This window comes from Enoplosus armatus, chromosome 11 (genome assembly GCF_043641665.1).
Source record: "Enoplosus armatus isolate fEnoArm2 chromosome 11, fEnoArm2.hap1, whole genome shotgun sequence".
Lineage (NCBI taxonomy): Eukaryota > Metazoa > Chordata > Actinopteri > Centrarchiformes > Enoplosidae > Enoplosus > Enoplosus armatus.
In genome coordinates this window covers 14,523,796-14,545,812 of record NC_092190.1, presented here as the reverse complement: position 1 = coordinate 14,545,812, position 22,017 = coordinate 14,523,796, and the positions used below count along the sequence as shown (strand labels likewise).

The 22,017-nt window shown below is 44.3% G+C and overlaps 1 protein-coding gene across 1 annotated transcript in view; it reads left to right on the top strand.

Annotated features, from left to right (window-relative positions):
* myo10l3 (myosin X, like 3) overlaps positions 1-22,017 on the top strand; it is a 31,998-nt gene that overhangs the window by 1,511 nt on the left and 8,470 nt on the right. The window contains exons 3-22 of the mRNA XM_070914047.1: positions 49-183; positions 548-672; positions 791-804; positions 941-1,025; positions 1,486-1,592; positions 1,907-2,036; positions 3,217-3,335; positions 5,830-5,976; positions 7,115-7,215; positions 7,562-7,628; positions 8,276-8,368; positions 9,600-9,668; positions 11,613-11,695; positions 11,809-11,917; positions 13,138-13,218; positions 15,103-15,227; positions 15,419-15,533; positions 18,220-18,326; positions 19,913-20,206; positions 20,633-21,410. Coding sequence (XP_070770148.1) covers positions 49-183; positions 548-672; positions 791-804; positions 941-1,025; positions 1,486-1,592; positions 1,907-2,036; positions 3,217-3,335; positions 5,830-5,976; positions 7,115-7,215; positions 7,562-7,628; positions 8,276-8,368; positions 9,600-9,668; positions 11,613-11,695; positions 11,809-11,917; positions 13,138-13,218; positions 15,103-15,227; positions 15,419-15,533; positions 18,220-18,326; positions 19,913-20,206; positions 20,633-21,410 — 2,884 coding nt within the window. The remainder of the gene's footprint in view (positions 1-48; positions 184-547; positions 673-790; positions 805-940; positions 1,026-1,485; positions 1,593-1,906; positions 2,037-3,216; positions 3,336-5,829; positions 5,977-7,114; positions 7,216-7,561; positions 7,629-8,275; positions 8,369-9,599; positions 9,669-11,612; positions 11,696-11,808; positions 11,918-13,137; positions 13,219-15,102; positions 15,228-15,418; positions 15,534-18,219; positions 18,327-19,912; positions 20,207-20,632; positions 21,411-22,017) is intronic.

Here is a 22,017-nt window from a genome sequence, read left to right as displayed (position 1 = left end):
AATACCTGTTTGATGAATCTATTTCTGTCTTTGTCTTTTTGTCTTCAGTGGGGAGAGTGGTGCTGGGAAGACGGAGAGCACCAAGCTGCTGCTGAAGTTTCTCTCGGTGATGAGTCAGAACTCAGCAGGTACTCCTCTGTCAGAGAGGACCACCAGGGTGGAGCAGGCCCTCGTACAGAGCAGGTATTGTTTGAACCCCGACCTCTGACCCCAAGTCTGTTTATGTCTAAAAGTCTCATTCAAGAATCTTTACATTGTAAAAGATAAGCATTCTTGGTTATTATTTGATTTGTTTTGCATATGTTAATATGTTTAGTTTTATTTCACTCATGAATCATAAACCTTTGGCACTTCAAGGTATATTTTGAATATTCATGACAAGCTAGAAAATACAGTGACACTAGTGCATACTTTCGCAATGGCTGCACAAAATCTACATCTGGATCAACATCTTGATCAAAATACACAGCGAGTCATGGGAAAATGTAAAAAAAAGGCTTCCTTAGTAGAGGTTTGATTTGCTTGATGGCTTTTCCTCTGTCTGCAGTCCCATCATGGAAACCTTTGGGAACGCTAAGACCGTGTACAACAATAACTCCAGTCGCTTTGGGAAGTTTATCCAGCTCCACTTTTCCCAGAACGGAAACATTCAGGGAGGCTGCATCATTGACTGTATCCTTCATCGGGTTCATTTAGATATACTGTAGAGAAATCAGATGTCCACAGTGTCTGGTTCAGATGACAGTTTCACTGTAAGTTTTCATTGTTCTTCTTGACTTTCAATCATCAGATTTGCTGGAAAAGGTAAGTTTGTGTGGAAACGTTCAGTCGCAATGAGTGGTATCAGCAAGTTGATTATTTGATTTAATCAATTCATAATAGCACAAAATCCATTTGCTCATGAAATAACATTTTCTTCTAACCATCTTTTCTCTCCAAGAACCGCGTGGTTCGACAGAATCCTGGAGAAAGAAACTACCACATCTTCTACGCTCTGTTAGCAGGGGCAGACAAAGACCACAGAGGTGGGTCCTTACAATACAACAAGTTCTCGACCAACATAATATCTACTTCAGACAGCACTAAAGGAAATGCTAAATATTTTGATTATAATTTAACGACAGGCAGCCAATCTGAAGGTTTGTGTAGAAAATCAAATCAAATACATGCAGAACATAATGAAAAACCACAATCTGAACAAACAGGAGCTAATGGAGAAGCCATCTTTTTTGGTTTCTTTTTACGGCAACAGAATACTTAAAATCATTATGCAGTGAATTAATATGTGGTTGTTGCTGATTTTGAAATATCTATATATGGCTGTATCAACTATCTCTGAATCTATATAATAACTAAATGCTCTGGCTCTGTATGCTTAAGAACTAGTATCATGAAGAGAAGACTCAGTTGTCTGTATGTCACACTGATGGGCATGAACGGGTTACTGTTTTATTGACCGTGATTCCTCATGTCTGTGCGTCGCAGACATGTACCTCCTGGCCGAGGGTCCCGAGTCGTATCACTACCTGAGCCAGTCAGGCTGCATGCAGGACAGCAGTCTGGATGACAAGCAGCTCTTTGACAGTGTGATGGTAAGGAGAGGACGAAAGGATTTTATTTCTTTTTTGTGTGTGTAAGTGGTTTGTTTTACCCCTAGAGGGCGCCATAGCCCTTTATCAGGAGTGTAACGCCGCCTTACCAGACAGAAAATTCAGTTCTAGAAAACATGAGCCTGATTGTGTCATTTTGGCTTTGGGGGCTTTTGAATTATGTTCATACGAGTGTTTTATAGCTTCAGGGAAAAATAAAATGAGGTTTAACTGCTGTCACATCCTGAATGGGTCTAGTGTGTTTCTTTTGTCCCGATAGTGACATGCAGTCTAACTTTGTCTGTGTTGTGTTGCAGGAGGCCCTGAAAGTGATGGAATTCACTGAGGAGGAGATCAGAGACGTGTTCAAGTTGCTGTCTGCTGTCCTCCAGATGGGCAACATTGAATTCATGACTGCTGGTGGAGCTCAGATCACTTCCAAAGGGGGTAGGGGAAGGAATTAAGAGAATAACATACAACAGATCTGCTAGCGCATTAGATTGATCCTGATGAAAGTGTGACACACACATCCTCAATCTGCACCGCACTGGTGAAACTTTGAAGGACACAGATAATTGTGATTTCTGAATAATCTCTTTATAATTTCTTAGGGATGTTTCAAGAAAGAGCTATGTTATTTGGTACTAATTCTAAGTAAAATAGAGACAGTGCTCAGTTTGTACACAGAATATTTTAGTCAGTACACAGCAGGTCAGATGAACACTGCTAAAAGTTTCCAATATTAAATGAATAACTTGGGTTTAAATGGAGCAGTTCTTTCAAGGAAGTTCCTGTTTCCCTATAATTAATACTAAATGACATAGTTGTCATGTCTAGGACACTTCCCAGGAACTCATTAGGAAATGATTTGGAAATTACAGATCCTTAAATTAAAGTGTCACTGAAATCACTCATTGCCTCGGAAAACCTAAGCATGTTTAATCATGAGAGCACAGTGCTTACCAAACAAGTTATCCTTTGGCAAAAAGACAAAGAAACAACCGTTTTTACCTCATGAGCTCTTTAGTGAGACCATCATTACTAACTCCTAAAAAACTTTATTTTAGATTCTGTTCCATTTATGTAGATTTTAAAACAGCATAACAGCAGTGTCATAGAAATGTGTGTATGAGCAAATGTTGTATATGAGTCGACTAATGAAAAAGAATGTATGTGACGTTTATCAAACAGTGGGGAAATATTTGATCAATGTTTTAATGCTATTTAAGTGTGTTAAATTGACCTATTGTTTCTGCTGGAATTTATTGTATAAGCAGATAATGAGCTCGCTGCTGATGTTGGACCACTGTGCAGTACTCCTCATGCCCCTGTGTTTGATTGACATTGCACCAGCAGACAGAGCAGTGACCAGGCTGTAACATGAGCTCAAGGCTCCTTTGTTCGCTGTGTCTGACCTCTTTTCCAAAGAACCAGTGAACTACAGTGAACCCTGCCAACAGAGTAGAGTTTCCTATAGACTGTATAGGATCACAGTCTATATGTCACTGTTGTTTGACATCAATGAGAGTCACCTGAGCGGTCTGTGTTCTGCTTTAGTTAAACATACACTACAACTTTTCTTACATTTGTGTGTGTGTGTGTGTGTGTGTGTGTGTGTGTGTTTCAGTGGTCAGTAATGTCAGCGAGCTGCTCGGCCTGGACTCCTTCCAGCTGTCAGAGGTGTTGACCCAGCGCTCCATGATCCTCCGAGGGGAGGAGATCTGCTCACCACTCACTGTGGAGCAGGTAACAACACATCCAACGCAGCTTCCTCCTCTCACTACTCGTGACAGGAATCCCACAGAACAATCCTGAAACATTTCCCCCGTTATTTCCCAGATTTCAGGGGTTATTCAGAGGTCTACGCTGCCTTTTCATCCTGAATTAAAGACACTGAAATATACAGTAGTTGTCTGTTTGTTGCCCCTCTGTCCTCTCTCCTCTCCCTCCCCTGTCCTGGTGACACACACACACACACACACACACACACACACACACACAGCCTTTCTCCGGCGCTCTCCCCCTCATGCCTCTCCAGATCCCTTGCGTGACTCTCAGCCATTTCCTGCTTTTTGTCTGCCAGATTCCTGGCACAATAAAGCCATCATGATAGTGATCTGAGTCAAAAGCACAATAGAGCCAATGACTGAGGGTGAAGTGAGAGTCTTCTCCTCAGCGCAGCCAGGCACCAAGACGTTGGCGTAATAATTCACTGGTCGACTTCAAATGTCCACTCTGCGGTCTGTAATTAATGGGAATATTTGCAAGTCTTTATCTGCATGTGTTATCCTTTTCACCATATGCCACGAGAACATTCTGACGCATGACACAATCCTTTTTTTGGCTGAGTTTGAGCTTTTCGGCCCACTCACACGCATAACTATCAGCGAATATGCAGAATGGACCTTTACTATTATCACAGGGACACGACAGTCACAAGAAAGCTTTTCATGAGCAGACAAAGAGCTTGTGCTGTCACCCTGCTGCTGCTTGTTCTGCCTGGCCTTTGAAGCAGCTTGTCTCTTAATAGACTTCATTATTCCAGTCCTGGAGTCGGTAAGAATGGCTTCTTCTCACAGTGGCCAGGGGTCACCCACCCCACGACTGCCTGCGCTAGCCCCCCCCCACCTCCCCTATCCTGGACAAACAGCCATTCTTCTCACCCCTGTGACGGAGATCCTGGAGCCACCAGCACTCTGTTCACACTTGCAAGTTGCAAGAGGTGACGGGGCATGATGGATTACTGAAAAGCCCAGGAGCATTGTTGCCCCAAATACAGTACACACCGCCACACTCATGTTTTGTTTTCAATTCAAGCACAATGCCTGTGGAGGAAGTGTAACTGGCAAGCTCAAGCTTCATTTTATATTCTTACGCGGATGGTGTCTAGCCGACTTCACGGCAGCTGGAGAAAATCAGAGCTGCCATTAGAAGGAGATTGTGTCATTTGTTTGACTTGTGTGGAGTTTGGCTTAATTAGTGGCACAAATCATGTGGTCTTCCTCAGCAGACTGAGTTTGATCTTGAGATGTTCATACTTTCTACGATTCTAAGCATCTCTAGGACTTCTCATCCATGTGGGCTTAAACATTTGTTGAGTTTGACAGCTCATTCTTGACCTTGGAAACTTGGAGGCTTTCAACCATATCACATGGCCTTCATCTGCATTTTTTCTCTCATAATGTTTAATTTTCATGAATGCATGTAAATAAAAATCCCACCGCGCTGGTAATCCCAGCAGGTTAAAATAGTCAAAAAGAAAAATTCAAAATATATATTTATATTGAATATGCATGATATTATTATAACAAACTCCACATTACAAGTTGTGTACGTCATCTGTCCAATGGTGGAAGGAGTATTCAGATCCTTTACTTGAGTAACAGCACCAATAAAACAATGTAAAAATACTTAATACTTTAATAATACTCAAACATCCTGCATTCAAAATACTACTTAAATAAAAATTCACAAGTATTATTATACTAGACACTGCTTTTTTGTCAGCAACTAGTTACCTGTCTTACACAGAATGATAACTAGTAACACTACCTGTCAAAAAATGTAGTGGAGTAAAAAGTACAAAACGTTCACTGTGAGATGTAGTGGAGTAGAAGTATAAAACATCATAAAATATAAATACAATTCTCCACCACTGCCTGTGTCTGCCTGTGTCACTGTGCCTCTGTTGGGCTAAATGACCTCTATATCTGTGGGAAGTGGGAAGAAAGGTGTAACAGCGCAGATGTAATTTCCTTGTGCAGGTTTTTTTTTTTTTTTTAAATCATAAAACTAGAGGTAATCATCTATGAAAGCATGTTTATACATTTCTCTGATTTGTCTTTGTTTTCACTGAATCTTTTGAAATACAACAAATACTGCCTGCAGCGCGTCACTCTGAAGATATGTAGGCGATAAAGGACGCTGTCTGTTGTGAAAACAGACGTTGTCTTACCTGCTGCCTGCAGACAGACGCTGACATAACACACCTGTGTCTCCAAACCACTAGTTGTTTTATGGACACACCACTGAGGCCTCTCACACCTCGTCAGTCAAACAATCAAACATATTGTGCGAAACAGCTTTAACCACCTTTCTGATAGAATTGATGAAACATATATGTTGACATACTGCATGTTGTGTTTAGTGTACAGTCTGCAAAGTTTCCTCTCGCTCTTTTTTATTTATGCATGACTTGGTATCCATGGTAACCTTCGTCTCTTTGTGCCATGATTTGCAGGCGGTGGACTCGCGAGACTCAGTTGCCATGGCACTCTACTCCCAGTGTTTCTCCTGGATCATAATGAGGATCAACCAGAAGATCAAAGGCAAAGACAACTTCAAGTCCATCGGCATCCTGGACATCTTCGGCTTTGAGAACTTTGAGGTGAAAGTTCACTCGTCCAATGAATTTAAATCCTTATTCAAAGCCCCTGGAAATATTTTCTCAATCAGCTTCTTGCTATGAGTAATTGGATCCAACATAGGTTTGAACAGTTTTAGTTATTTCACATGAGAGATTTGAGTATTTCCTTGTTCCTCTGCTCTTCCTGCTGGTTTGAAGTGGGCGGGCTCATGTGGAAAAAGGTGATGTCACACACGTCTTTTTTTGCAAACTCGTCAGTCACATATTTTGATGAAACATGAAGATGCACAGACGTTTACTGCTTTGACAGTGTGCCACCTTTTTCCCACTTTAATAGCACAATTTGGCAACATTTCAGTCAGAGTCTGATGACAGTTGATGGTTTGTTTGGTCACTGTCAATCAAATATAATCAAAACACACCCACACAGTCCTGATGAAGCGGATTGTAAGAGTATTTTTAAACATCACTTTATTTGTATTTGTAAGGTAGAGTGTTAAAGAAACAACTTGTCATCACTGGTTTAAATTCAAAAGAATTAAGCATTTTTAGACTTAATACTGAAATAGAATGGCTTGTTGACATGCATGTTATTCGCCGTGAAGAACTGATCAAAGATGACTTTCTTAAAGTCCCCCTTCTCTCAAAAATGTGTTTTTCTTGTTGTTACTTCATTTGGGAGTTTGAACTTTACTGTGCAGAATGATGAATGTGCGGAGCCTTTACACCAGAAGGCTGTTTTCACGTTCATCTGCTGAAAGGGGAAAGTTTCTCTGTGCTCAATCGAAATCTCAATCTAACACATAGCAGCAGGGTTTTGTGACATCAGAACTGTGGTCCAATATGCAACTTACACAAGTGTGATGTGGAAACTCGAAACCTCCACTGCACACACACTGAGAACGGACTTTTCAGTGAAGTTGGCGACATCTTGTCTACTAAAATCTAATTAGATTAGATTAGATTAAAATCTACTACTTAAAATCACATCACAGTAGATGTGATTTTAAGAATTTTTAACAAGGTCATTGAATTTATTTGTGGAAAAAACTAATTATTATTCAAAGCAGAGTATTGTTCTGTCTCTTAAAACAAGTCTGAAGGGGATCTTTAGGCTTCAAAACTGATGGCTTTGAAATCATATTCTTCCATCCTGTAGGTGAACCGGTTTGAACAGTTTAATATCAACTACGCCAACGAGAAACTCCAGGAATATTTCAACAAGCACATCTTCTCGCTGGAACAGCTGGAGTACAACAGGTAAAGATGTTTATGTCCAAACAACTAGAGACACACATGTCTCCTTGTGTGCTGGTGGATAGATTGAAAGTAAAACAAGACTTTTCATGTGCTGGAGACGGTCCCACAGACAGATAGGGCTGGGGATGGGGGTTGGGCCTCCTCACGGCAACACAGGCAGCCTGCCAGAGGTTTGGAATCAGCTCAGTTTCTCCCCCAGACAGTTGTTTTCTTGTAAAATGGGCCAGCAGTTTGGACATGGCTCATTTCATCACATGCTCATACTGGACAATGCAGCCATTGTGTCTTCCTAGTTGTTTATATTTATATATATACACGGTGTGTGTGTGTCTTTGTCCTCTCACAGGGAGGGGATCCAGTGGGAGGCCATAGACTGGATGGATAACGCAGAGTGTCTGGATCTCATAGAAAAGGTAACAGACAGTCAGTCGGACCCTGAGAGAGCAAAAAGTCCCCACCGGGATCAACCGCTAACCGCCAGCCAGAGCGCGCTGACCAGGACGCCACACTGTGCTTACATTGACCTCCATCGCCTACTCTATCATTACATAGTCTCAGTTTGCATGTTGTGTGCACAGTAATGTACACCAGTCCAGCGGTTGGAGGTATGGTTGAAGCGCAGCATTAAGGCAGTTCGTGTTATTTTATCACCATGGTTATAATGATGGTTAAAACTGAGCTTCTGCAGAGGTGTCTGAAAGGTTTCTGGGTCAAAATCACAAACTTGGAAAGTTCAGGGGAAGCAAAAAGACTACACAACAACCATTTTATCCAAGCATATGCTTTGATTTGGCTTGATGGTTTTTGCTGCATTAGTAAGACTGTGTGTAACTCTAATGTGAAGCAAGCTGTTGCTGCCAATGATCGTGCCTGCTCTGTGAACCTTCGTTTTATAAATAAATCAGAAAATTGAATGAATTACTATGCTGTTTCCTGGACGCATTGTTATAATAAAAGCTGCCAGATGTGCCCCAATGGGGATTATAACTAGTTCCATCATGACTGCGGTGTGTTTCACCCTCTCCTGCTCCTCTGTCTCTCTGTCTGTCTCGCCCTTTAGAAACTGGGCATGTTGGCTCTTATCAATGAGGAGAGTCGCTTCCCCAAAGGCACGGACTACACCCTCCTGGAGAAACTGCACAGCCGACACGCAGTGAGTCCACACGCACACATGAAAACTTACATACGTCTTTCACACATGCAGCAGTGCGTACACACCCTATCCCTCACAAGCAGGCACTCACAAAGACATAAAAATGACCCATATCCCTCCACCAAAGTTCCTCTGATGAAATCCCACCACCTCAGACACACCCTCAAGGAGTTAACCCTCCCTCCCGGTTGATGAACCGCCTGTTGCCTTTGGTGCAGCATCGAACGTCTGCGCTGCACTTGTACACGCCCCCGCGCGCTCTCACATGCAAACACAACAATGCTGAAATGTGATCAGCCATTCTCCGGGCCTGATCGACATTGTGTGCGTGAGAAAAGAGCGTCCTCAGAAAACCCAGTGGCATTTTCTATGGAAAACACAGGAGAGTTACAAAGTGAGACCTAAGAACTGCCTGACCTCTCCCTGAGGTGTCTGCCTTCACTGCTGCATATGTTTGTGACATGATGATGTGAGTTTTAAGGTCATAGACGAAGGGGTCAGAGATGACATCATTAGGCAATTAGTTGATTGACACAAAACAAACTATTTTGATAATCGATGACAAGGAAAAATGTCAAATGTTTCAGCTTCTCAATTGTGAGGATTTTTTCTCTGCATCGTATAATTGTGCATTGATTTATTGATTTTAATTGGTTTCAATATTGAGTCAAATCAACGGACATAGAAACACACTCAATACAAATGTAACATCAAAGCAACAAAGCAACCCCAACAAACAGAAATATAACTCAAATGGAAGAAAAAGAGAAAAAAGAAGCTACAACACAGCTGAGTTCAAGGAAGGTATCAAAAACCAATGAGTCCACTGACATTTATCTCGTCTCAAGGTAGCACAGAAAAGGTGTGGACCAACAGTTCAGGTTATTAAAACACGTTTTTCCAAATTTATGGCACAAATCAGTAGTACTTAACAGTACTTAATCGTGTAATGTCCTTTGGAAACAGGTTGAGGTTGTAAATGTACTGATTGATGTTTGGATATGGGACTGTTGGTCAGACAAAACAAGACGTCAACTTGGGCTCTGGAAAATTATGAGACATTTTTCACTCTTTTCTGACATTATTTAGGCATATATTCCATTGGTTTACTGAAAATGTAATGAACAGGATATTTGAGCAGCTCCCTCTCCGAGGTCTCTGTGTGCTATGTACTCTACTTCATTTGACATTTCCAAAAGTCAGTGGTCTCTTTGTCCTCTTGTCTCCTCAGACAAACCCATATTATGTGAAGCCCAGAGTAAACGACCACCAGTTTGGCATCAAGCACTACGCTGGAGAGGTAATCAACAACACTCACACACACAGATACAGAGCATCCTCTTCCTCCCTGAATGAGAAATTTGGGGAAGTGAGGTAGTTGCAACAGGACCGTCTTTGCCGAAATCTGCTTCAGGATGTTGATGCCGCACCCCTCCTTCGCTGTCTTTTTCCCTGAGTCAGGAGAAGCTGCTTCACCATCATCCTCTCCATCCTTTGCTTACATGATGGCAGAGGTTACTCCTGACGGAAGTGTAGAGAAGGAAGTCAGGGAAGAGGCACAAATAGATGGAGGGTGGGAGGGATGGGGTGTGTGTGTGTGTGTGTGTGTGTGTGTGTGTGGGGGGATTCGCCTTGATAAAGAATGGCCTCATGAAGCCTGCCTCAGACAAGGTCTCCTCAGTGTGGCAGCTCAGTCACAAGCCTGGCATGGATGTGTATGGTAATGACTTAGTCCAGAGAGGGCAGGCAGGCCAACCAGTTGTCTCTCTCTCTCTCTCTCTCTCTCTCTCTCTCTCTCTCTGTCTGTTTCTCTCTCTCTCTCTCTCTCTCTCTCTCTTTGTGCCTCTCTGGAGAGTTTAGTCGCCTCTCTGAAAGCTCCTTCTGTTATCTGAAACACTGCCGTGAGTTCATCGGGGTAAAATAGAAGCATCCTCCGGCAGATTCAATTATCCGTGTGGTGCCAGAGAAATGCGGTCGATTTAAATTAAATCTCTTGTTGTCAGACATGAACTTTAACAACAACAACAACAAAAAACACACCTTGTGAACTCAGGGGTCAAATATAAACATTTTTGTGTCTCAAAGCAATAATGCGAAGAAGCAGCTTTGCAAATACAGCGTTGCAGATGGACTTACTGTATGCATGATTAGCGCGCTCACCACCTGTAAGATTTTTTGCATTCAAACTGTGTGTAACTCCCCATTTCTCTGTAGCATCACGAGACCACCCTAACCTGAAACACAGAGAGCCTTTGTGTCAGTCTATTCCAATGAGAGGGGAATGGAGTGTAATTAATGTGTCTGTGATTTATAAATACATGCATCGTCAAGTTTGGATCTCATGGCTCCCCGTGAGCCTCAAGGCTCGGGAATGGAGGATGGGGGTTGTTATTGGATTATACACACACAGCTGTGAATGCAAGCTTTCACAAATGTGCTTGTGATGAGATTACAGCATGTGTTTTCATATTATTTCTATGCATTTTCTTACATGAAATACTTCGTATGCGCTTTTATTTTCATTACACGGAGACACGCACACAAGCAAACACACACAAACGCAAACTGGGAGTGCATTACTGTGGGTCAGGGCGAGCAGACGAGGAATGCCGTGTAAGATGAAGGCCAAACAGAACTCAACAGGTGACTGCATTAACACACATGCGCTCTGCTGCACTCGAAGAACCCCCCCCCCCGCGCGCCTTCGTTCACACCAAGCACTCAAACATGCATCTACAGTCCCATCTCATGTGCACATACGTGTGAATGTTCTCAGCTGAAAACTGAATCACCCAGTCTGGATAGTGAGCCTCCAAAAGTACAATGAGTTTTATTTCCAAATGAAGACATCAATGTCCAATCTGTACTGGATTGACAATAAACCTCTAAGCATTTAAATGACGGGTCTGTGATGACGCCTTTGTTATATCTCTGTGGTTGTGAATCATGAATCCCTGTCAACAAAAACCCAACAGTAAATCTGTCTTCATGATATATTCAATATTCAGCTCTAAGGATATTAGCCATTGCCATTTATGATTGGACATGTTTGATAAACCTGGATTATGTTTGACTAATGCTGCACATCATGCATATAATGTATATAGCTTTCCTTAATTTATTGTTTTGTTGTATTTATTGTTTTAAATGCTTTTCATTTGTACTGCTGTAACGTCAATTAAGTCTTATTTCACCTCAAATGTAAACACACTCTGCTCTTACTTCCTCCTCGCCTCTGTTTCAGGTGCTTTATGACGTACGTGGGATCCTGGAGAAGAACAGAGACACATTCAGAGACGACATCTTGTTCATTCTCAAAGACAGCAGGTAAACACGTCACACTCACGTCCTCTGCATGCTGAACACGCACCTGTGTGATTCGGGTTCATGTGCAAGCTTTTATGATCATGCTCCCCACGTTCTGCGCTGTGTGTCTGCAGGCTTGACTTCATCTATGACCTCTTTGAGCGCGTCGGCAGCAGAAGTGGAGACGAGACCCTAAAGATGGGCACGGCCCGACGCAAGCCCACTGTCAGCTCTCAGTTCAGGGTGAGACCGAAGCTCCTGCGATCTAACCATCACTCCCAGTTCAGCTCTCATGATTGTATGATTGTGTCATCACACATACAACGAGTTAACTGTCTCCCATGTGCCGCTGCATAAAATGATCACTTAACCCTTAGCTTTTGGCTCGTTTCCTTGGCATGATGGGTGTCAGATCGGGGGCACGGAGAAAAAGGAGGATAGAAATCATGGAGGGACAGAGGGGGAAGGAGAATGCAGTCAGTGTATTTGATCTGCAGAGAACGATGGGTGATGGGATGTATGAAATATGTGGTTGTGGCGGTGGAGGGGGGCAGTGGAGGGCTTAGCTTAGCATGTCCTAACTGCAGTGCGGAGAGAAGGAGCAGGGGAGGATTTGGCAGGCTGCCCTGGCCTACAGTTCCTAAAGCCAGGGGATTAGGGTTGATGGCTGGGCAGAGAGGGGCCAACCAGGGGCCAATCCCGCTCAGCTCTGCCAGGCCAGGCCTCGCTGGAGACAGACTGTCTGAGGAGAGCGAGGCCGACATAGACTGTGAGGTTCAAGGGTCCTCACAGTGTGTGTTTGTGTGTGGGTGTGTGTGTTAAAGTAAATATGGAGTAATAACCTGTACGAGATGGTGGGAAAAAAAGGAATTCCAATTTATCTGTACTTTTAGATACATTTTGTCAACAATAATTACTTTTCTGATACTGCACACATTGACTTATCATTTGCATGATAAGATTTTTCGGGACTTTTACTTTAGTATTTTTATGTTGTTTTATTACTACTTATTATTACTACTTCAATTTTTATTTAAGCAGGGTCTGTAAACTTCTTCTACAATGGGCTCTATAACAGTGGTAGGAAGTAACATTAAGTACATTTACACAAGTACTGTACTTAAGTACAATACAGTGTGAGTATTTCTTTTTGAGTCCTAAAAGTCTTATTTTCATAAAACAAGTGAACAAATCTGCCATTTTGTTGAATTTAACTAGTTTTCTGAATTTTAAAAAATAAGCCGACATTATTTTAAAGCAGTCCCCAGTGCCCTGTAAACACACACACACAGTAGGCAAAGTACTGAACAAATAACAAAGTGAGGCTTGTCTGCGTTGCACTTTTTGTTATTGTCCACAAGGTGAGAAGCACACGCATAAATGAATAAAGGAATATATTTAGACTGAGGAGACGGCCTCTCTGCTGTCTTGATCTTAACCGTCTTGTTGCTGATGTGTTTCAGGACTCTCTCCATTCCCTGATGGCCACTCTAAGTGCCTCCAACCCCTTTTTTGTACGCTGCATCAAACCAAACATGGACAAGGTAGGTCATGCAAAATTTCATTGCACCAAAAAAAAATGTCAGAAACCCTGCCAGGTCTTGTCAATGTCAGCGCCTGCAAAGTTAAACCTCCTTGGTGCTATTCATAGCTCCCATCGCTCAGAGCTAATATTTACTCATTTAGTCTCATTACCGCAACGTCAGAGAAATGTTCCACTTGAAAATCAACTCTAAAGTCTAAAAGTCTTTTTGTTTTTGCTGCAAATTTTCATCACTAATAAACTGATAATCACTCCCATGCTTCGCTGCAAAGACTCTCATTGTACTTCCTCAAATAAATGGGCTGCGTACCAGCACATTCCTACCACTTTATCCCCTTCACCAGAGGTCGGAGGTCACTGCCGGCCACTCCAGCTGCAGCGGCTTGGCTGATGCTCTGCTGATCTGGCTGCGTCAGTGGAATGCCAAGATAAGACCACAGTGCTGTGGCTGTGGTGCAGCCAGCGGGATGTTTATTTACTAGGCCTCTGTTCCTCCACTACTCTTGACCACACACCTACAAACCCTTTCAAAATCTGCACTGTTATCCAAGTATTGGTGATATTGTGTTTCTTTATTCTCTGTGTGAGAGAGTGAAGTGGCTGCTTTGCGATCCAGTGGCATTCTCTCTGTTACTGTTACTTATTAATGTACACAGTGTGGTGATCGTCCTCTTCTCTCAGCTCCTTACCTCCTACTCCCTATGCGTCATTCCACACCTTCTCGCTTACTTATTAGCATGGAAACTGCATCGTCTTTCTCTCTACCTGCCTCTTCTTCTCTGCTCTCTCTCTCACCGGTCCCCTGCTCTCATTGGCTCTGCCTCGCTTTCGCTCACCTGGCCTTGGTTTGGTCAAGATGGAACAAGCCGTGCCTCTGTTAATCCTGCAGAATGACAGGATTGCGTGCACAATCCTTTGACAGGATTGCGTGCATGCAACCACACACGTGCAATGTGTTTGTGCAATTTATGTACGGCCACCCTCCTCGGAAAAAATGTCACAGAGGGAAGGGTCAGCTTGTTTTCACTCAAACAAGTCAACATGCCGTACCTCTTTCAGCTGCCTAAATCCTCTGCTAAAGAGCACAGTTCAGAGCTCAGAGGGGTGCACGTTTGTGTGTGTGTGTGTGTGTGTGTGTGTGTGTGTGTGTGTGTGTGTGTGTGTGTGATTATGAACATGAACACATGCAAGCGTGCAAATGCCTTTATGTCTGAGCGTGTCTGTTACCATGCGTCGTAGCATTAGCCTGTAATTAGACTGACACATTTGGGGAATGCTACGGTCCTGTGTGGGGCTTATCCAGCGCTGTGTGCCCTCTGGGTGACTATAGCCTTCGTGTGGTTCCTCCGAGCGACCGGGCAGCCTGCGTAGAGGTGTGAGGCGGCAGACATCACAGATCCTTTTCTGATAAGCAGGCCTGAGGATCACTGGTGACACACGGAGCTTTGAACAATGCAGCTGATTATTCCAGAGAGAAAAGCCTCCCTGGTTGGCAAGGTCTTGCTCAACACCGTTCAGGTTTCTCTCTGATGGCGTGTGATTTCTTTGCAGTAACCTGATTGTTAATGTAAAATGATAGCAGTCACCATGGTAATTTACTTTTTAGTTCAAGTTTAACTTGACTCAACAGTAAGACCATTTGAATAGGTGTGTGGGCTCAACAGCCTGCAGTGTTTAGCTGCCCCAAATGTTCCACTAACAGATACTCACCAAAACATCAATTGGGATGAATGAGGTCTGTATGCAGGTCAACTATCAATGCATAGCTGCTAGAAAATTACATAAGGAAGTAAGTTAATGTAGAGCTGTTAGTGTTTCTATCCTTTGAGAGGAATTAACAGACATTTTGGTGTGTTCATGCTGTTTTCTTGTTTGTCATATGCAGAAGGCCAACCAGTTTGATCCTGATGTGGTCCTGAACCAGTTGAGATACTCTGGGATGCTGGAAACTGTGAAGATCCGCAGGGCTGGATTCCCTGTCCGCAGAACCTTTAAGGACTTCTACAATAGGTCAGCAAAATACCCCCCAAAGCTTATGAGTCACTTAAAAGTGGTTGAATTATGTCAACTGAAAGAAAAGATCAACCTCTAGTGCTGAAATCCCAAATAAGGACATTTGTCTCCTGCTGTTCTGTTTATCTAATTGCGTGTGTGTGTGTGTGTGTGTGTGTGTGTGTGTGTGTGTGTGTGTGTTTCCATAGGTACAAGATGGTCCTGAAGAACAAAATCCACTCAGATGATGAGAAGCAGAGCTGCTCTGAGCTCCTCACCCTTCATGACAAAGCCAAGACAGAGTGGCAACTGGGGAAGACAAAGGTGGAGCACACACACACACGCCCAAACTTGTTTTTGTCACTTAGGAGGACATTACTTTGACTTTCATTCATGCCCTGGATACTTACAGTAACCATAACCACTACCCTAACCTATCCCCAACCCTTAACCAAACTTTCAGCCATATCCCTAACATTATCCAAAAACAAAGTCTTAGCCCTAAAATCCTATGTTTTACTTTGTGTGGGGACCAGCTTTCTGTCTCCAAAATAGCAAGGCGAGTCCTCATAATGCAACTGTCTGAACACATATTTGTCCCCACAATGCATATATCTCAAAATCTATGGGATACGGACAATTGCAGAAAATCCCAATAGCATATTGGTTCAATCTGATGTTTTCTGGGACGGATTCTTTCTCAAGAAGTCAAGCTGCTGTCATTCCCAAGCTGTTAATGTGTGCCACAGCTTGGACGGCCCTGACTGTGACTCATGTCCCAAAGATGTTACTGGCCGGTTGTGGTCAATCTACTGCTCTCCTGTTGACGACCGCAGAGTTACATGGCTACTCCTAAAAACCCTGACACCAACAACTGTCACTGTAACTATAACCCAGAGCGGGGGGATTACAGTAATCCTGAGGCAGCCTCATTGTAGCTGGAAGAGAGTGTTAGCCTCTCGACACTCACCGAGCTGTTGATTTAATAAACTGAACTCCCGGCGAGTGATGAAGCGCTGCAGAGGTTAAAGGAAAGTCACATCTTTTGAAAAGTGATTGCAGCGTTACGGTCTCCATCTGTTGCAATACAGCTCTTATTGACACTTGTCTTTTACTTATCTTCTCTCTCTCTGCCTTTGTTTCAAACAATCATCAACTCCCCCTCACAAAGCCCCTCACTTTTTCTCTGCAGTCTCCCTGAATGATTAACCTTTTAATGACTCGTATGATCTGGACAGCAAACCCTCTTAGCTTCATGCTGAACTCAGTGTAGATGGCAGCAGAGAGGAGACATAAATAAAACTGTTTTATGGGCTTTCTTGAAATCAGTTAAATCCACATTTTGCCCCACTGTTACTTCCTGCTCTAAGTTGTGGTTCCTCCGTGGCCGTTAGATCACTGAGACGTTTCACATTTGTTGGTTCCTTTTTGGACAGTGTTCTTTTTTTTTTTTGCTGCACACATGGCATGCTGAAATATATGTCGCGAGCAAAAGCGTTTGATGTGAACCACATGTTGGTTCTTAATGAATCTATAACCGGCGCATAACCACTAATGTGCACATGCCTATGTATATTAAAGTTCTCACACATGCACACAGTATAAATCTCTGGAGTCACTGTGTATTACTGACTTCAGAGAGAGAAGTCATTTTTCCTCTGTGGGTAAAACTTCAATATGCTTCCAGGGTCAGCTCTTTGACCTTTAGGTGACTCTGCTGATGACTGCTCCCCTTTACACTGGATATACATTGAGACAGAGAAGGAGAAAGAGGGCTAGTTTTTCAAATTAAGATCCCAAAAATGCACAGAGTGGCTGAGTCTGTCCACCATCCACATGCTTGTGTTTTTGATGGCAGCGTAGTATTTTTGGGCTCAGGGAAATGTAGTGTGGGTTGTGGGAAGGGGGCTGAGAGACAGAAGGGGGCTACATTTCCTTTGGAGAAACAATCTGTATGTAATTATATACATGCTGATTGTGTGCAGAGGAAGTGTGTGCCCAGAATTAGGGGCTTGGGTGACGTTGCCATTTGTTTTACAGACGAGGGAAGGATGTGGACGAAGAGGAAACTTCCTCCTCTCACAGACTTAACAGTGGCGGGCAGGGCTGCAGCTGTGGGATCCTTTGATTAGTGGAACATCTGGGACACAAACACACACACACACACACACGTAGCCAATCAAAGCCCCCCCCCCCTGCCCTTATAGGACCAGTTGATCCCTCGGGCTAGCAACAGATATCGCATTATCACATTAACCCAGATACACAACTGGTTGGTTCTCCCAGCCTGCTAACATGGTCAGACAGACAGAATCTGATTATGTTTTATAATGTCATGTTGCGACTGTGTGTTCATTTCTCATAAGCGTTTTAGTCTAAGAGGAGCCACAGGCTGTCAAAAGTCCCTCAGAGACATGCACCAACTTTTAAAAAAGTCTCCAGGAGCGAGGGAAGGGTTAAATAAACTCTTTCTCCTTCCTTCATAAGAGCAAGGAGGGGTGTGGCTTTCTATCTGGACACCAGCCACCATCCCTCCCCCTCATCCCTCCATCCCTCCTCTTCCTACCTCTCCCCTCCCCTCCCCTCCCTCTCTGTGCCTCTCTGCCTGTGCACGTCAGTTGAGCTACCAACGCAGCAGCAGTAGCAGTCAGCAGCAGCAGCAGCAGCAGTAGGGAAACGCTCAGGAAGGACGCCTGAACACAATGAGGCTCTGCAGCAGCGGCATTAGCAGCAACACTGCAGCACTCGTGCCAGTTTTCCCCTTTGCCCTGCTCTGCAGTCAGGGAGAGCAGCTAGCCTGTTAGCCTCAGCTGCACCACAGCTTCCTCTGCAGTGGGCACAGGGTGCTGCCAACAGACAACAGGGGCCCTTCACATCTCTGTGGGCCCTCTTTTGCAGCCTTACCAAGAAGAGGAACTAACCCATCCCTTTTCCTTCCACCCCAACCTCCCTCTCTGTGTCTCTCTGTCTCTGTCACTCCCTGTCGGCCGTGGCGCTGCTCGTCCCGCAGGTGTTCTTGAAGGAGGCCCTGGAGCAAAGGCTGGAGAAAGAGAGGGAGGAGGTGCGGCGCAGGGCTGGCATGGTGATCCGCGCCCACATCCTCAGCTATGTGGCAAGGTGAGTGGTGGAGTGTGGAGGAGGGGTGGAGGGCTGAGTGGCAGCAACAGTTGTGTCAGTGTTTGTTTTGTAATAGAGGTGTACAGCCTGTGTGTGTGTGTTTTGGGGAGGGGGGTTTATATGCATATGTGCATGCCTTTGCACGTGTGTTTACCTTTTTGTCCATGTGTGGGTTTATAAACAGTATTAGCGCAGAAGTTGCTTTACAGATTCTCTAATGCAATAAAGGTGCACAGTTAAGTTGAGTCAAATATGTCATGCAGAAATGTGTAGCACTCACTACAAAGTTCCTGCCCTCTAAACAGTCTTATAGACAGGTGTATTACCCTCATGAGGTAAATGAAGTTCAGGTACCATTACATTTTGAAGGTCTGAGGGACAAAATATCATTAATAAAGTGAGTACAAGATATCAATAGTGTGCAGCTTTCTCTGGTTCTTTCACAGTTGGAGAAATGTGTATAAATAGATGCACAAGACATCTAGAGTCTTTGGATCAAATATTTTGCTTGTGTAAATGTCCCATAGTTTCAGATAGTGAGAAATAATTTTGTAAAGAATGATTTTTACAACCTTAAAGCAACTTAAGGAGGGAAAAAAACTGGTGTTAAGGGGTATCTACTCTGACTGGTATATCTTGAAACGACTGTGATCTGGAATGAGGTACAGGTCATGCCCCTCAGTTGGACAGACAAAGTTATCTGTGAGCATGAACAAGGCATTGATTCATTGGTACACTATCAGCCGTACAGTTGATGTTTTTATTCACTGAATAAATCTCAGTCTTTTCAGCCTGAGCAGTACGTTTTCCACCTCTCCACTCTGCCTGTCAGACAGAACATCCATCACTATGGTGGTTTATAAATCTGCACATACAGACACCCTGTAGGCATGTAATCTAGCTGTGCTCCACCTGCGTGTTACAATATACAAGGCCACGTACAGTCCTCCGACAGGCTCTGTTGGGAGAGTATAATGGGACTGATGACAGCAGTCAAGTTGTGAGTTCCCTTCCCTTCAGAGACGCTCATACTAAAGACAGAGGGAAGTTCCCTAAAGACACAAGTAAAGCCTTTGTATTATTATATGTAACATTATCTCTGTCCTGAGACCAGTCAGAGGCCATGGAGTGATTACTGTGGAGACTAGGCCAGGCTAAGGGTCAGAGCAGTGTGTGTGGTCCTTTGCAATTGCAATCTTTGTGTGTGTGCATGTTTATATGTGTGTGTATTCAATGCATGTGCAGTGTGTGGGTGATGGGGCTTAGTCACAGGGCTAAACACAGCAGCCCACACGGCCACAATGGAACAGCACAGGCTCATCAGACTCTAAACACTGCACAGTTCACAATGCACAGGCTTTTGTACTAGTGTGTTTATTTAAACAGAGAAGAGGGTGTGTGTGTGTGTGTGTGTGTGTGTGTGTGTGTGTGTGTGCGGGGGGGGGGGGGGGGGGGGGGTCATGTAGTGCCGTGCAACGTCACAAACATGTTTGTGGTGACACACAAGCTTCTCAGATAATGTTGCATCATATATGGGACTGAGCTTGATGCTAACTAGGAATGTGTGCGTTTTATTTTCTCACCAGGAAACAATACAAGAGGGTTCTGTCCAGCGTCGTCACCATCCAGAAGAACTACCGCGCTCACTTTTGGAGACGCGTCTTCCTGCGCCTGCGCGTGGCCTCCATCATCCTGCAGAAGCATCACAGAGGCCAGCTGGCTCGCTCTCTCCATCGCCAGCTCAAGGAGGAGAAACAGAAGCGAGAGGAGGAGGAGAGGAGGAGGAGAGAGGAGGAAGAGGAGAGGAAGCGAGTAGAGGAGGAGAGAAGGAGGATGGAGGAGGAGAGGAGACAACAACAGGAGGAGGAGGAGGAGAGGCGGCGACTGATGGACACGGAGACAAAGAGGAGGGAGGAAGAGGAGGAGTCGATGAGGAGGGAGGAGCTGAGACTGATGAAGGAGGAAGAGGAAATGGCAGCAAAAGCGGACGAGAAAAGGTAGAGTGAAGATACATTTCTTCATATCAGATGACTTGATCGTTCCTTTATGTGCACATTTGTCATCTCAAATGGTTTTCATTTGGTTTTTAGGAACTCGCTGGTGAACGGTGTTTGTCAGAAGGTAATTCCTTCTCAATAAACCATAAAAACATGATAAATCTTATTCACATAACAAAACACATTATGAGGTGTGAATGTGGTGGCAGGAAGTATTTAAATGTTCTCTCTATGTCTCTTCCTGTTGGCCCGTCTACAGAAGGAGCTGTCTGAAACTTTGTCCTACAATCACACCTCTGAGGAGGAGAGCCGTCAGATGGAGGAGATCCTGCGGCTGGAGAGGGAGATCGAGCGTCTGCAGAAGCAGCAGGAAGACGGCGTGTCCCTTCTCGGAGACGTCTCCCATGAGGAGCTGCGCCAGATGAGGGACGCTGAGATCTACAGGCTGGAGAAGGAGGCCTCCCGTGTGGCTACTGAGTTTCTGGAGCTCCTGGACTTTGGTGGTTTGGAGCCGTCCCTCTCGAGTGAGGAGAACCTCCACGACCCGACTGAATCTACCGCCCCTCTGGCTGAGGAGGAGGTGGACGAGGGTTTCCACGCTGAGGACGAGTGCGTTCCTTTGCCTGACTTCCCTCCTCCTGCTGTGGTTCCTCTGGACAAGGAAGTATTCCAAAGTATTCCCCCTCCTCCGCCTGCCTTTGCAGAAGGACTAGTGGTCCCCCCCTCCTCGACCTCCTCGCCTGCACCGGCAAAGCTCTCCCCACTTACCCCCAACGGACTGAGTCATGCCCCTGCTCCTACAGAATCCCAGACCTCCAGACCTCCTCCTCCTCCTATAGTCACTAATGGGGAGAGGCGGCCGTGCCAGAAGGCCAACAGGGGGTCAGACTTTGAGCCTGTGAGCGAGGACCCGTCCCACTCAAACCTACCGGACACAGAGTCGGACTACGACCAGGAGGAGTATGAGGAGGCTCATGGGAGCTCAGGTGCTAGCACCAATGACGGCCATATCACAGATGAGGAGGTGTTGCGAAAATCTTCCTGCACCCAAAACAGCCTGGACTCCTTCAGAGGCAGCTCGGACTCGGTGAGAGCTAACAGGCTAAGAATCATTTCTGTCAAATGCTACAGATCTAATCCAGATGGGTAATCCTTGGAGCACCGTCAGCGGTCCAGTAGAAGTAGATTTTGTACATTTAGCCAAGAGGCATTCCCTTTGGAAAAATTGAATGTTATGTTTACCAAACTAAATTATTTGAATTGCAGTTGAACTGAACAATTCTGTCTTTTTAAAGTATATTTTGCCCTCAAACATGGAATTTCTTCATTTTTCATTTCCATTGTTCACATATATACCGACACACACCTAGCTTTCCTCTGGGCATATTATTCTTCCCACGCTTTGACTCAACACCTAAACTGCACCCCCAATATTCAGTGTGCACGTGTCTTAACATATCATAAGGCTCAGCTCATGTCAGAAACACAGTGGAACACTGTTGCAGTTATTTGTTTTGGCTCTGCTGATGAGCATGTGAATCTATTCCCAGATACTGCGAGTCAAGCGCAGAGAGAGCTCAGGCCTAACACTGTCAGATCAGCAAAATGTCAAAGGGAAAGGAGGCAGTGCGTGTGTGTGGGTGTATATGCCATGTTTTATGGCAAGGTTGATTAACAACAAAGTCAGACAGGTT